The following is a 16575-nucleotide window of genomic DNA, read 5'->3' as shown; positions in this document are numbered from 1 at the left end:
GCATTTGGGACCAAGGCCTACAACTTGATTTGCAGCCTCACATTCCCAAACGTGTCCAACTTCAAGTCATTCACTGAGCTGGTTGAATTGGTGAAAACACACTACCATCCGAAGCCATTGGTAATGTTACAGTGATCTAAGTTTAACTCAAGTGGAAGAGCCACTAGTTAAGACAGATCTCAAAGCTATGAATTCAGAGCCACTCTCAGTGATATGCTGTGGAACCGTTTAGTCTGTGGGGTAAATTTTGAGGCCATCTAAAGGAAGCTATTAGCAGAAGTGGGGATAAATTTTAAGGAAATGCTGGAGGTAGTGCTGCTAATGGAGAGCACTGTGAAGGGTGCACAGGAGCTTCAGAGCACGTAAAAATGTCGCAGTTCACCAACGAAGGTAGTACAGTGGAATCAGCAGTGGCATCAAAAATGAGGATGTAATTTTAAAAAGGAAAGCAAATGCATCCACAACTCAAGTGGGAAAATTTAAAAGAGCCAATCAATCAACAAAGATTGAAGTCGAGTGTTACCAGTGCAGGGATAATCCCTCCCCTGGAGCCTGCAGGTATAAAGAGGCTGAATGATTTTCTGTCACAGGAAAAGTTACTTAAGGCATCGGTCTAACAGTAAGTCAAGTCAATCCAGCAACAGGATTAGCAATGCATCACAAGTGCATAATATGAGTCCAGTACTAAGGATTTAAACGTTCACTCATTGTTCAACATAAAAGCAGACAAGGCGGCCCCATCACTTTTGGTAATTAAAAATGAAAGTTGATACAGGAGCACCTGCAATGGTGGTAAAAGAACACACATTTCGATAGTTCCAATGAGTTCAGCCTTGAGTTTGAAGGATACCACAGCAAAACTAACAGCTTACACAGGAGAAGCCATCAAAATAAAGGGTACTTCCACAGTAACCTGTAAGCTATTGGCAACAGTCACTCAACTCCCAGTGATAAGGCTTTTGGCCACTCAAGGTAATCAAGTTAAATTGGATCAAGATCTTTCAAATACAGGAAAGGGGATAGCCTGAGATAATGAAGAAGTATGAGAACGTTTTTTATAACGAGTTAGGTAAAATAAAGGATCTGGCCTCCAGGTGAAGATCTAAGGGTGGTATGGTGGCTGGGCAGCATGGTGGCACAATGTTTAGCACTGCTGCCTCACAGCACCAAGAACTGGTTTGATTTCCAGCTTGGGCTATTGTCTTTGTGGAGTCTACATGTTCTCCTTGGGTCTGCATGGGTTTGAAAGACATGCTGCTTAGTTATATTGGCCATGCTAATTCTCCCTTGGTGTAACTGAACAGGCACCAGATTGTGGTTACTAGGGGATTTTCACAGTAACTTCATTGCAGTGTTAATGTAAGCCTACTTGTGACGCCAATAAACAAACTTTAAAATTTACATGGATCCAGAGACTACAAATTAACAGTTAATCAAGTTAGGTAAGTATCCAATCCCAAAATTGAAGATTGTAGGAATGTTGGCCAGAGATCAGCCTTAACCAAAGCTGGATAATGAGATACACATATCAACAACTTGAGTCGGATGATCCTTCCCGAGGTTTGTTACGATATACACACATAAAGGCTTGTTTCAGTATACGCCTATCTTTTGGTGAGCCATTGGCATGTGCTATTTTCCAAAGAACAATGGAAATCAATTTGCAAGGAATGCCATGAGTTGGAGTACACCTGGGTGATGTTTTACTAATTGGATCGACAGAAACTGAGCACCTAACTAACTTAGCGGAGGTGCTAAAGGGGCTGGAGTTCATCTCAGAAAGGAGAAATGTACTTTGGAAGCCACTGAAGTAGTCTGTCTGGGATGTCACATGGATATACAAGGAGTGCATCCCAGTATCCTGGAAGACAAGGTCAAAGCAATAAAGGAGGCACCAACCCTCAGAAACACATCTGAGCTCAAATCTTTCTTAGGAATGGGTGTTTTCCATCAAATTTGCCAACATTATCAGCCCACTTGCATTTACTGCTAAAGAAGAACCAGGAAGATGCCCCAAGAGGGAAGCTTTTAATAGAGTAAAACAATTGTTACATTCATTGAGTTTATTGATGCATTTCAAACCATCTAAGAAATTGGTGTTAACCTATGATGTCTCTCCACATGACGTCAGTACAGTATTGTCCCTTGAGATGGATGATGGATCTAAAAAATCTACATGGTCCATCTCAAGAACCCTCTCAGAGGCCAAAAAAGGTTACTCTCAGATTGAAAAAAAAGGCTTATCATTAGCAAATGGGGTAAAGAGTACCAGTTCACATATTGGAAGCATTTTACCATTATTACGAACTACAAGCCACCCTTGGGTCTTTTTATAGAAGATAAAGATATTCTGCCAGTCACATCAGCAAGAATTCAGCATTGGGTGTTAATTCTGTCCACTTACAAGCACCAGCCTGGAATACATATTGCAAATGCAGCTGCGCTTGGACACCTGCCTTTACCAGAGTGTGTAGCAATTCCCCCAGTATCACAGGGAATTGTTATAGTGTTGAATGTTTTGGAAAGTTGCCAGGTTCAGTGCAGCAGATCAAGAATTGGACCAGCAGGGATCTGCTTTTGTTTAAAGTGAGGCACAGGTTACTACCAGGATGGATCACTTCAGTTTCTGAAGAAATAAAACCGTATTATATGTAAAAGGATGAATTAAGTTACAAAAATGGTATCATACCTTGAAAAGGCAGAGTAGTCACCCCTGTACAGGAAGGGAGTTGCTCCTAGCTGAAATGCAGTGCCCATCTGGGTATATCTCAAATGAAGATGCTCAGCAGGACTTGTGTCTGATGGCCTGCGTTGATGCCAACATTGATATCCTAGTCAAGGTTGCCTGCTACAGCCCCAATGCATCCTTGGGAATGGCCTGGCCGGCCATGGGTTCGAATCTGTGTTGATTATGTTGGTCCATTCATGGGCACAATGTTTTTGCTTCTTGCATTCAAAGTGAATGGAAATGTTTGAGATGAAGTCTTTGACCTATATGCTACCGTTGAGAAATCATGCCAATGATTTTGCGACCACAGAATACCTTAGTCATAATATCTGATAATGGAACGGTCTTCACAAGTGCTGAGTTTCAGAACTTCACCACCTCAGTGGTGATAAAGCACATTATTCCCTACCACTCAGCATTGAATGGGTGAGCTGTCCAAACTTTTCATTTTGTCTAAAGAAGCAGTTAGGAGAGACCCAGGTGACCAGGATTTCACAATTCCTTCTGGGCTATAGAACTACTCCACATGCAACACTGGGAATCCCGCAAGCAGAGTTGTTAATGAACCATCATCTCAGAACATGACTGAATCTCATGTTTCCAAATTTGCTGGAGAGGGTGGAGGCCAACCAAGGCAATCAGATGACAAACCACTATTCATGTCCGTCAACACAGTTGTTTACAATACATGAAGCCATCTATGTGAGGAATTTTGGAAGTGGGTCGGGTTCGAACCCTGAAGTCGTATCCAAAACTGGACCCCTGCCTTACCAAGTGAATGTAGAAGGAAGGACCATGTGGATACACGTAGAACATTTGAGAGAGTGAGAGTTACCCCAGCAGCCACTACTGCCATCAGGAGTTATATTACCATTTGGGAATGCTGTTGACTACACAGGCACTGTTTGCCTGGGTCATCCTGTGTTGGGCACAACCAATGTCTCCATGGAAACAGATAGAACTGAACTGCCTGTGCCTAAAGAGGCATCTGTCATTGTGGTTTCAGCTGACAGCAATGCTGTGGAAGTGCCCCAGATAGATGAGTAATGCTGCTCCACAAGGATTCGGAAATCCCTGAAAGACTTAATTTATAACTGACTAAATTCAGGTACTAAATGTTTAATTCTCTTGGCCTGTGTAATTTGAGTATTGAGAATATGTTTAAAAGGACGTACAGGGGGAGGGATGTGGTGATTGTCCATTGAATGATCCATCTACGGAATAAGGGTCACATGACTCAGAGAACCAATCATGAGCCAATCATTGGGCAGCATGGTGGCACAGTGGTTAGCACTGCTGCCTCACAGCACCAGGGACCCATGTTTGATTCCTGGCTTGGGCATTGTAAGTGTAGAATTTGCACATTCTCCCTGTGTCTCTGTGTGTTTCCTCCAGGTGCTGCCGTTTCCTCCCACACTCCAAAGATGTGCGGGTTAGTGGATTGGCCATGCTAAAAATTGCCCCTTAATGTCAGGAAGGGTGCATGGGGTTATGGGGATAGGGCCTGAGTGGGTTTGTGTTGGTGCAGACTTGATGGGCTGAATGGCCTCCTTCTGCACTGTAGGATTCTATGATACAGAAGAAGGGTGGGGGGGTGGTGGGGAAACCACTCTGGCGAGCTCAGGGAGGACAGAAGCCTCCTGTGGAGCAGAACCTTCTCAGAAGCTTACTGGCAGCTATGAGGCTGCAAGCCTTGGTATTATATGGAAATAAACATTGTATTTACCCCACTGGATTATTGCAGTATTCAAGCTTCTTATTGCTGGGTGGAAGACCCACCAGGTTTAATAGATTTTATTTGCTGAAGAAATATTTTTGCTGTAATAAAGAGCAAAGAGCCATGCAGTTGAGGTATTTATTTCACCCTTTAAACCAGGGTGAAGGTGTCAGAAGTCAATCAAGAGATAGGAACCTAAAGCAACAACAAACTTTCTAGAATCTGTACAAAACTGGTCAAATGGATCGACCCTGAAAAAAACTTTTAATCGAGCCTATCTATGATTTCTACAGAAGCCGATGCTCATTATACAGATCAAAATAAATGCAGAGTTGTAAAGTGTCCATTATGTTATATGTTTAGCCATATTAGGGGATTCTCACAGTGACTTCACTGCAGTATTAGTATAAGACTACTTGTGACACTAATAAATAAACATCAAGCTTTTCACTCCTTAGGAATTTTTTTTGTAGCAAAGAAAATGTATTCTGGAAACTAATATTTCAACAATTGGTATGAATACCACATTGTATGTTGAAATATCTGACTCTTGTTTTGTTCTCAATGTAGGTTAGCCTTGATTCCAGAGTGCGCGAGGTCATCAACAGAAACATGCTTGAACCTACCCCTCACACATTTGATGATGCACAGCTTCAGATTTACACATTAATGCACAGAGACTCTTACCCGAGGTTCATGAACTCTACAGTCTACAAAACCCTGCTTCAATCCTTAACTGATACATCGTCAGAACCTTAAAACTTTTCGGCTACGTTTCTGAACCTAAAAATCGGAAATGTCTGTGGGCTGTAACTGTTCACAGGGACATTGGAGCGACACGATCTTCACAAGAAAGTAATACTCAGGCATATTTTATTAAGGATTTTAATGTCTATCTGCAGAAGGTTCTGAACACAGGCCAAAACACAGCTTCAGATCAACACAGCAAGATTTCTCCAAAGGATGACTGATGAAATGTTAGTCGTTTTAAAGCCTGTAGTTGTATTTTTTACATAAAATAGTAATAAGATGTACTCGAAGACAAGAGTTTGATAGCGGAAGTGCCTTGATATTCCTCTAGTGACATCCTCACATGAGCTACATATGCTATGATACAGTTTAAAATTCTTCTACCATTCCGTACTATGATAATGATGCCATCATCACAATCAGCATTATTTCGGGCGGTACTTCCACTTGTCTTGGAGTATATATACTTGATATATGTAAACATAGTGCTGATGGAAACAAAATGGATCAACCTCAAGTATCTAAGCCAATGGTTTGGAAAAATACTGCCTATAAAACATATTCTGTTGTAAGACTTCTATTGTTTTAATATCAGAGTTTTGCTTAAAATGCAATTTTTTTAGTTACAATTTGTGAATGTTTATAAAACTTAATTTTAAAGAATTTATCACGGTTTTATTTTGCAAATGGAAAACGGACAAAGTGTGGGCATTTCAATTCTTTTCACAAAAAAATAAAGCACAATCATTTTAATTGATTGTTGTAAGTGATTTGTCTTTTGTACACAATGTGGTTAATATCCTTTTAAAAATATATGCTGTACATGATATAGGACAGATATTCTATACCTTAACCCATCTTCTGCTTGGGAGAAAAATTGGTGTTGGTCTCCTTGTTCTGCTAAAAGTCAAAAAGTTGATTTCAATGTGGTATTGATAAAAAAAAATCTTAGAACATGCACCATCTGCACCTTCCCTTTCAGTTTCAGTTTGATGGAACCAAGTGTGAGAGTGCAATGGGGAAAAATGTAATTAATGCTTTTTATATTTAATCTTATCTTCCAGTCAATTGTTTTTACCCATTGAACAATGAGATTCTTGTGATCTGCAGTTTTAGATATGGTTTGTTCAAATCATGTGACATGTACTGTCATGCTGACATATTAAAGGTCAAATATAAAATTTATTTCTCTTACAGATAAAATAATTGATAAGTCTAACTTTGCAACGTACATTGTATACAGGCATCTGGGAGATAACCCAATTAAAAAGATAAATTCACAACTAAAACAGTCATAAAATGTGTAATTAAATAATATTTGGTGAAAAGAACCTCCAGAGGCTACAAGGAAGTAAACTCTATACAAGGCATAGAACAACTTGTCCAGCACAAAAATGCCTATTGAGATATAGTTTATATTTAGCTGTTGTTGTTGAAACAAGTTAAAATTGCTATTATGGCAAGGTGCTGCTTAATTAATGTACTTTGCTAAAAATATCACCATGTGTTTATCTATGAGGTTTCCTGCAGCTGTAATCTGGCACATACTTTTCTTCACTCACTGTCCTTGTTAAAACATTGCAGCTGCAGAATTCATCTCCATGGTATCTATTTTTCAATGCTATAGGTGCCATTTTATGTGCAGAATGGTCACATGCTGATACTCCCGGTGCAGGTCTTGCTGGGTGCGTTTTATGAGGGAATTAGTGTGGCCATAAGGAGCATGCACCAGAAGTATGTAGTGTAGGTGGACTTGTAATACTGAATGGACTGTAACAAGGCAGGTGTGCAGCCACTGAGTGGAGCGCTCATGCCACTATGTCAATAACCATTTGAATTAATCTAATTTCTCAGTTATTGGTGCTCATAGCTGACTTCAATTTAATAATTTTAGATCTGAATTTAAATTTTGTGGCACGCTGAATTATAAAGCATGATGCTAAACAAAAAAATGGATTGATAAGATATTCAAGATATGGTCCAGTGGCTTTGATTAGCAAAGAGCATGGCATGAACTGACGAAGCTTAATCGCACATTGTGATTCCTGTGCCCATTTTTAGGATTTATTCAATTATTCTCTGTGAAAATCTTATTAACAAATATAAAAAAAGCCTGAACGCAAACTCATCACTAATCATTGAAATAGATTCCTTGTTAAATGATTTTTTTTGCAGTTCGCACAATAAGAATGAGCTTTCACTGACATCTGGAAAAATTATTGTCTGTAAACTTAGAATGCTGACAAGGTAAAAGGGAACAAATTGAATCCTGGCATTAATTCACAATATTTTTCAAATAAAATATTTTAGAATGCCATATGGCTATATTTTTGTCTCTCAAATGCAAGTCTGCTGGAGTGGTTAGGAGATTAACTCAATATGTGATCATTTTATCTCTTGGATCAGGATAAATACTAATTTAATTGCATTTTTTAAATGTTATGGCTAACAAAGCAGGATATGGATATCCAAATGCCACCACATTACTATCCATTCATTTGTGTTGGTATTTTCAATCACAAAGCAGAATCACAGAATTAAAAGCAAGTTTATGACTGCATATTTATGGAAGTTTGTTGCACTGATGACATGACATAAACTTCAAAATTAATTTGCTCTTACTGGTCAGAGCCATCGGGCTACAATACAAATACTCCCTCAGTCATATTTCTGCTTTAGCATCCTATTTTATAATTCCAATGCATAACAAATTAAATACAGATTTAACTGAAGCCAGTTATAAGCAATGATAATTGATAAATTAGATTAACTCAAGAATTTTTTCTTTCACTTCACACATTAATTCTTCAGGACATCATTAATAATTTAAGTTATCCATTAGGGATACCACAAGGATAGTCTCCCCATCTAAGAAGTTGGATTTCAGGGAACCTCCTTACCATGCCATTTATAAGTTGCATCTTTTGTCAAATGCCCAGTTATTTTCTAATGAGGAAGTGTACAAGGTAGTGTTTAAGTTAATAGCTCGGTAAGTAACTACCTCTATACCTTTTTCTTCCTTTGCACTTCTGAAAAATAAACGTCTAAAGTAAGTGAAAAGCTCCATTAGAAATAAGGAATAGTAGTTTTCTCTGCATATTAATGTTTACTAACATTGAAATAAGACTGCAAGAAACTAGAAAAGGTCTTGAATATAGCCCAGTCCATCATGCAGACTAGCTTCCCATCCATTGACTCTGTTTACACTTCCCGCTGCTTCGGCAATACAGCCAGCATAATTAAGGACCCCACACACCCCAGACATTCTCTTTTCCACCTACTTCTGGCAGGAAAAAGATAGAAAAGTCTGAGGTCACATACCAACCGGCTCAAGAACAGTTTTGTCCCTGCTGCTGTCAGACTTTTGAATGGACCTAACTTGCATTAAGTTGATCTTTCTCTACACCCTAGCTATGACTGTGACATTACATTCTGCATCCCTCGTTTCCTTCTCTATGAACAGTATGCTCTGTACAGCAAGAAACAGTACTTTTCACAGGATGCTGACACATGACAATAATAAATCTAATCAAATCAAAAGGTGCACTCTTCAGCTGGACCAAGATTTATATCTATTACCTCTGTATCAAACTGAATTATTCGCTAATGACTAAATGCAAACAATAGAGTGTGGCTACAAAAGTAATTGAGAACTATACAAATATACAAATGCATGGTGCAAGATTGATTTCAAAATGAGCACATGAGATGATTACAAATACTTAACTCTCATGATGTCAATGAAGAGATGGATCCCAAAATCTATTCATTAGGCTAACGAGCATGGGAGTCGTGATGTACCAACATGTCAGTTAGATGTAATGTACACCATGTGCCATTTTCATGCTGCCTGCTCACTTATATGATTTCTGTGAGCAGCTAACATGAAAAACGCTATTGATTAGTTACACAATCTATATGTGGCACAAAATCAATACTTGTTGTCATAACTTAAAGCCACTGCTTAGAGATGAGATGCATTGTGTGGTGGAGCTGATGTTGGCATCCCGCGGGAGCTGAATCTGACCTGGGAATGACATGGGATTGGCTGAAACTAGAATGACACAGGTACTCTTGTTTTCTGATGACATGCTGGATATTTTGGCAAAGGAGATGGAAATGAGGGAAGCTGTCCTGTAACTACAGGGAAACACGAGGCTTCCAGGCAGATGTTGTAAAGGCAGTGGGAGCAGATATCTGGTGAGTTCAACTCAGGGGTTAAGCCCCAAGGATTATGGATGCAGTGCTGCAAGAAGTTCAATGATTCGTCATATGAGTCATCAAGGCATGAGAATGTATCTACAAATGTAATTTCTTACAAACTGCATCGCCAATGCCCAGTTCGCTACTCCCTCACCTACCACAATCACTATCAATTAGTATTCATAACAAACAAACACGTTCTTCACCTAACCCTCACATACTTAGCAATCAACCTTATACTCACATCTTATAATTTGTGCTTCCAGTTATGCAACCATAGCAGCCTCTTCATCCAAATATCTTGTTTCTAAAATACAGACACAGTATCCTCTCTCTGACATTCAACCAGAGGCAGCAGCACCTAACTGAATGGGAGAGGCAAGCCCCATGTTAGCTATTATTAGAACAGCCATTGCTAAGGCCACAACCTCTTACCTAATTCTCCTTCTCACATCCTACTTCCACAATCCCATAATCTCTTTTGATTTGGGAATAGAAAGAAAAGATGCAGGTTTGTAAAGCTTTTCCTTGTTCACAGCATTTGTGCTTTTGCTGTGGAGACACCAAAGAAGTGCAACCTGATCAGGTGAGAGAGAAAGACCAGAAAGGCAGTGATTATGGAGACAAACTAACATATGTAACCACAAGCCTAAACACTAATGCTGCAAAGATATATTAAAGGTATGATATGTATATGTTTTTCTGTTTATTCTTCCATGGAATATGGGTATTGCTGGCAAGGACAGAACTTCTTGACCATTCTTAATTGCCTTAAAGATGATGGTGAGCTGCCATTAGTGAGACACTGCACAAATACACTAAAATTCGGCAGGGGCAAAAGTAGCCTAGTTGCCAGCTGAGTTTTGCTTTCAGGATTTAGCAGCAGACCAACAACATCTCCAGCATACAACTAGGTTGTTAACACACTGCCCTGGGGCAATGGCAGTGGCCCCATGGAGCACACACCAGTTGTCCTTTCTCAGGAAGACAGCATTCATCATCCCAGTCTGCCACCCTAACCGCACCTTATGGTTGTTTGCTGACAGATTACTGCTGCCCATGCCAAGTTGATGCAGCCTGCAGCCAGTGCTTCTCGATCTCCAAGGCCATCTCTCATCTCCTCCAATGAAAGTCAGCAGCTTCCCCAGGTCATACTTAACCACTTGGTTAGCATTTTGTAACCACATTAGGCCAGGCAAGGCACACCGAAGATATGTACTAAAGGAATTCACAAAGGGAATTAATTGACTTTTGCATGCAGAATGGCATGATTTACTTAATAAATTCAGTATAAAATATTTATTCCTGATGGATTGTGGGACTGTTGGTGAATAGTAAATCGGGATGGCAAGTTACTGGTACCACACTCAAAATGTTCCTCATGCACAGTGCAGGTAGAAAGGGGCTGTCTAGATCACTGCCATCCCTCCCTCCTCTTCTATATTCTCTTCCTCCTTCACATTCTATTGCCCCTTAGCTTCCCACCCATTACCTGGTGACAAGGGCTGTCTTCCCATGATAGCAAGGTTCTCTAGGTGACTACAAATCTTGAGATCTGCTCAGTTGCGTATCGCAGACGTATTCCAGATTCATTGAGGTAACAGAGTCATGGAGCTGGATTATATGTTGTGGACAGGCCTTCCCACTGCAGCACAAATGTCGGGATGAGCGCCACGTGTCCCGGAAGTTGGCCAACTTGTCTGGCTTTAATTTTGCAGGTGATTGTTAAAGCAAGTCTCTGTCCTTCAGGAGGACATTCTGCCCCAGGGAGTTGTTGGAAAACCTGATGATGACAGCAGTACAGTACTGGGAGCAGTGGCTACTGCTGCTCTTTTACCAATGGGGAAGCAGAGAGCGATGAACCTGGACTCCAGGTAAGTCCGGGTTTCTGACTAGCAAAGCCTGGTGAGGTGGGTGAGGGACAAGTTGGGCAGGACTTAGTGATGGTGGATGCACGGGGGATAAACTGTTGGACAAGGGCCTTGGATTATCACCAGGAACCCAGAAAAGAGAAACCCCCCACTCCTTGTCTCTGTCCCTCGACCCCACCCCTACTTATTAACCAGCAAATCATCAGGACAAACAAGCCAGGTTACACACTAGACACAGGCCTCTCAGCCATCCATTAATCCCGGGTGGCGACAGGATGAGAGCAGTATGGTGCCACAGTGGTTAACACTGCTGCCTCACAGATCCAGGGACCTGGGTTCAATTCCAGCCTTGAGTTACTGTGTGGAGTTGGCACATTCTCCCCGTGTCTGCATGTGTTTCCTCCAAGTGTCCAGTTTTCTTCTGCAATCCAAATGTACACACATTAGGTGGATTGGCTATGCTTAATTGCCCCTTAGTGTCCCAATGTGTGTCCAGAGATTATTGGGGTAAATGCATGGAGTTACGGGTATAAGATCTGGGTAAGTTCTCTGTCAGATAGTCAGTACAAACTCAACAGGCTGAATGGCCTCCTTCTGCACTGCATGGATTCTATGTTCTATGTCCCTTAAGTGGGCATTAATTATCCACGTAAGGGTCTCAACTGAACCATGGGCAGGTGGCCCACCAGACACTTCCCTCCACCCATAAACATGATGGTAAGATGGGTTTGCTGCCATTGGCACAGTACCCTATTTTAGGGGTCCAATTACCTGCTTTGCCACTCAGGATGTTTTGTAAAATCCAGCCCACTGTTTCAACCTGCCAAAGGTCTGCAGGATCATACTTCTTGAGGCAATGTGGCTCTCATGGTATGTGTGCCGTGTGCGCCTGTACGTTGAGGAATCAAGCCATGTTATCAGCAGGTAGCCCTTGTTGCCTAATAGCCACCCTTTCTCACTGAAGCACTGCTGGCATAATAGACTGCCACAGAATGATGGCACCATGACCATGTTCGGGTAGCAGGCATTGACCTGCATGATGTGCTGCCAATGGTCACACACCAATTGAACAGTGAGGCAATGGAATTCATTTCAAGTTCACCACATAGTAAAAGCCACATATGGCATGGGCAAAGTAACATGTATGGAAGAGGCCTTAAAAGATTCCTGGACAAAGCTCATGACTATGTCACAAAGAAGGAGGCCATCAGATCAGCTGCCTATGCTGTTTCCTCTCTTCACTAGCCACAACCCTCTTCCACAACCCACTTTTCTGGCCCTAGACTTGCATCTTTCTTTAATTTTTCTACTATCTCCTCCCAACATGTCTTTTCCCACTCATTTTGTCCATGAGACCTTTCTCCTGCTCCCTCAACCTTATTTCTACTAACCTGTGGACCACCCAAATTCACCTCCTGGCCCCATGTTGGCTGATATTGGTTAATAGTTCTTCCGCTTTGGCTACTACCTCTCCTATAAATTGACTAACACCATTGCTCTCAAAAAATCCCTTGACCTATTATCCTTTCGCTTGAGTTCAAATGAGCTCAGAGGCTTATTAAATTCTAACAGGACTAGACAGGGTGGATGTTCCCAATGGTGGGGGAGTCCAGAACCAGGGATCACAGTCAGAGGATTCAGGGGAGACCATATAGGTCAGAGGTGAGGAGACATTTCTTCACCCAAAGAACGGTGAGCCTGTGCAATTCATTATCACAGGAAGTAGTTGATGCCAAAACATTGAATGTATTCAAGAGGCAGCTGGATATAGCACTAGGGACAAATGGGGATCAAAGGTTATGGGGAAAAAGCAAGATTAGGCGAGTGAGTCAGACGGTCAGATGATCATAATGGCAGAGCAGGCTTGAAAGGCCAAATGGCCTTCTCCTGTTCCTATCTTCTATGTTTCTACATTTCCATCCACTGCCCAGAACTTGTAATTTCCACAATCCCAGAACTCCATGATTGAATCCTTCTGCCCCTGCCCGTGTTATAAAAACAACTCCAATCAAAGTCACAAGTGGCACCCTATGTAACTGTGACAAAGCTAAACCATCACTCCTCATCCATCTCAATCTATTGACAGCCTTTGACATTATTGACGACACAAACCTGTATGTCAATTGTGCAAATTTTTACAAACACTATAAATTCTGATACATTATCTCAGATGCCTGATCTTCCATTCTTGATGGCAAAATCAGAGAAAGGGATGAAGTGGTGAAGGATCTTTGAAGAAGGACAGTGCAACAGCTGGCCAGATGTGAATCATGCATTGATAGTAAGAGCAGATCTATTGTAGATTGTCTTTTCAATGTAAGTGCTCTCATAGGGAGAACACAGTGACAGAAAACTGCATTAGTGAATCAATTATAAAACATAATGTGCTACATAGTACAACATTATCATGGTGTACCTTCTGACTCATTGTGTGACATAAAACCTAATAGTTAAACATTGCTAACATTGTGGCATTCTGAAGACAGGAAAGCTCAAAATGCAATCACAGACTTTGCAGAAGTATTTTTTTAAAAGTTGGTCAGGGAATTTATAGAATGGGTGTCGGGGGGGGGGGGGGGGTGCGGAGGGGGCATGGGTGAAGGGGTAGGGGTTTGATGGCGGTGAGGGGGGGGAAACAAATGGATCAGTGAATTCTCATCTCAGCCCAGTCTGTAAGCAATGAACTTTCCTCTTCCGCTGGCCAAGTATTTTAATCATATCACTGAGCTATCCTCGAGTTGACACAGACTCTCAAAGTCTCCATAAGCCAGGGAATTCATTCAAACTTAGTCTGGGAAATTAAAAAAAAATCAAACTGGGTTAATTAAGACCATTAATAACAAGATTAGTGGTATGGAGCAGTGCAGAGAAATTAATTAAAATTAATATGTTTAAACAAGATACCAACTAGATTTCAAAGAGGGAATAGATATTTTTACATCATAGCTGGGCAGCTGAGACCCATTGTTTGCAATTCCCATGCCATGTTGATTTCAGGTCAATTCATGTGTTTTAGGAGACCCCTGTGTGTAGGAAGTGTCTCCAGCTGCTTAAACTCAAGACTTTCAAGCTTGAGGGGCAGTTGAAATCACTGCAGAGAATCAGGGAGGGCTGATGGTTTACTGGATTGTATGTTTTAGGAGATAGTCACTCCACAGGCAGAGAACGTTCAGGATAATAGGTTGGTGGCCACCAAAGGAGTAAGAGGAAGCAACAAGTGCAGAAGTCTCTAGGGTGCATGTCAGTCTTAAATTAGCCCTCAGCATCATAGGCTGCTGGGAGCAATGACACCTTGAAGCAGACCAAACCAGGGCCATTTGGCAAAAAAAGTACAAAAGGGAACAACAAATATTAGAAAATCAGTCACTACAGCAGATTGCAGATTCAGGGAAATAGGCAGGCATTTCTGTAGCTGTCGAGGTGAGTCCTACATGGTGTGTGGCCTCCCTGGTGCTAGGGTAAAGGACATAATTGAGGGTGCAAAATATCCTACACTGAGGTGGGTGGGGGCAGTGGGCCAGAAGTTGTGATACATATACATACCATTGATACGGGGCAGGATTTTTATGCATGTTGGGGCAGAGTAGAGGCCGACAGGCATGTGATTTTGCACTACTGGCCTCTGTACTGCTTCCCTGCCATCATCCCAACCTCGAGTTGAGTGGCGCTGCTAATCTCTCAGTGCTGGAGGGCCTCCCATTGGCCCTTCAGTCTTAGAAGTCAGCCAACCATCCATATTTGGATTGGATATCAGCTCCCTGCCATTAATTGGTCTGGCCCTTTTTAGAATTCTGGTGGCCATGTGCAAGACTTGTGTGAAGTCAGGACACAAAACTTAAAGTGGCCCACTTAAAGTGAAAATGTCAGCTGTGGCGAGGATAGGTGTTGCAATTCTATGGTTAACATTTCAGGAGTTAGGGAGAAAGTTAAAAAGCAGAACCTCTGGACTATTCCCAGCGCTGTGTGCAAATAAAAGTAGAAATAGGAAAATAGAGAGGATCAACACATGGATTATAGGGCAGGGAGGAGAGCTTCAGATCCTGTGGCATTAGGATCAGTTCAGGGGTAGAAGGCACCTATTCAAAAGCGATAGGTTGTACATCAGCAGAACTGGGACCAACATCCTTGTGGAGTTTAGTTGCATTGCTCACTTAATCTATCAACATCCCTTGCAACATAAAAAGTATTTTTGTTTTGTAACTATAATGCATTTCTTTAGAGCAAGAACTAATAGAAGTCACAAAATACAAAAACTGTTCTTTTTAAGCACCAATTTAATGTTGGTAGAACAGCAGTGATTGACAGTTCACACAGCCCAATTAGTTATAATAATCAATGTCTTTTGTGAACAATCCTTCCATTTATGTTTCCTGTAGATGCACTTAATTGACTGTAAAGGCCTTTGGGATGTCTTTAGATTGTGGAAGGTATTGTACAAATACAGTTATCTAATTTCTTCCTTTCATTAACTATTTGCTTCACTCACCTTAGGAGGCAGGCAGAGAAAGTGAACAAATTAAACATTTACTAATTTATTCCAGCAATTAAAAAAAAAACGACAATTCCATAATTGCTTCATGCTAGTTTAAAAAGCAGGGGTTCACAAACTGATGCAATAGTGGGAAGCATGTCTGGCAGCATCTGTGGAGAGGGAAGCTGAATTAAAGTTTTGAGTCCAATATGATTCTTCATTGGACGTTCTGAAGAAGCACCATGATGGACTCAAAACAATAACACTGTTTCTCACTCTGTAGAAGCTGCCAGATCTGCTGAGGTTTACTGTTTTCATTTCAGAATTCAAGCAGTATTTCACTTTTATTACAACTGCAGAAAGTTTTTGAAAATCATCACTGAGGACCCTAGACAATAAAGAATGCTGTTTCATATTATTTTCAAAGCAGATGAACACTCAGTTGGGTTCTTTAAATATTACAGCCGGAATTCATGCCGATGGGATTTTCCAGTCTCACCAGCAGTGCACCCCCACCTGAGGATTTCCCACTAGTGTGGGATGATGTCAGTGGGAATTCACATTGACAGTGTTGGGACCAGAGAATCCCACCGCCAGCAAACAACGTGCTACCTCCTGCTGGCGGTAAACATGTGGCTGGGAGGCTGGAGACTTTAGCCCTACATATTGTTGAGTTCATCACATATAAAATTTGTGTTGATTTAAGGTTCTTCTCAATAGTGCTATTCCAAAAATGGATGACAGAAGTGAAGTATTTCAGTCAGCTTATTTGCGATCCCCCAAAAAGTGTAAATGTTTCAACGTTCAAAAACAAACCCAAGAAACAGATAATGCA

General features: G+C 41.1%; 1 protein-coding gene across 6 annotated transcripts in view; it reads left to right on the top strand.

Moving 5' to 3' along the window:
- The window catches only part of rgs20 (regulator of G protein signaling 20), a 209071-nt gene extending 203100 nt beyond the window's left edge, over positions 1 to 5971 (top strand). For all 6 annotated transcript variants that reach the window (XM_080194923.1, XM_080194922.1, XM_080194921.1 and 3 more), the window contains one exon: positions 5016 to 5971. In XM_080194923.1, the coding sequence (XP_080051049.1) occupies positions 5016 to 5204 (189 nt within the window). In that variant the 3' untranslated portion in view covers positions 5205 to 5971. The remainder of the gene's footprint in view (positions 1 to 5015) is intronic.
- Positions 5972 to 16575: the final 10604 nt, after the last annotated feature.

This window comes from Carcharhinus amblyrhynchos, chromosome 8, assembly GCF_965287045.1.
Source record: "Carcharhinus amblyrhynchos chromosome 8, sCarAmb.v2.hapA, whole genome shotgun sequence".
NCBI classification, from domain to species: Eukaryota; Metazoa; Chordata; class Chondrichthyes; order Carcharhiniformes; family Carcharhinidae; genus Carcharhinus; species Carcharhinus amblyrhynchos.
The sequence above is the reverse complement of the archived record's forward strand: the minus strand, read 5'-3'. Positions and strand labels throughout refer to the sequence as shown.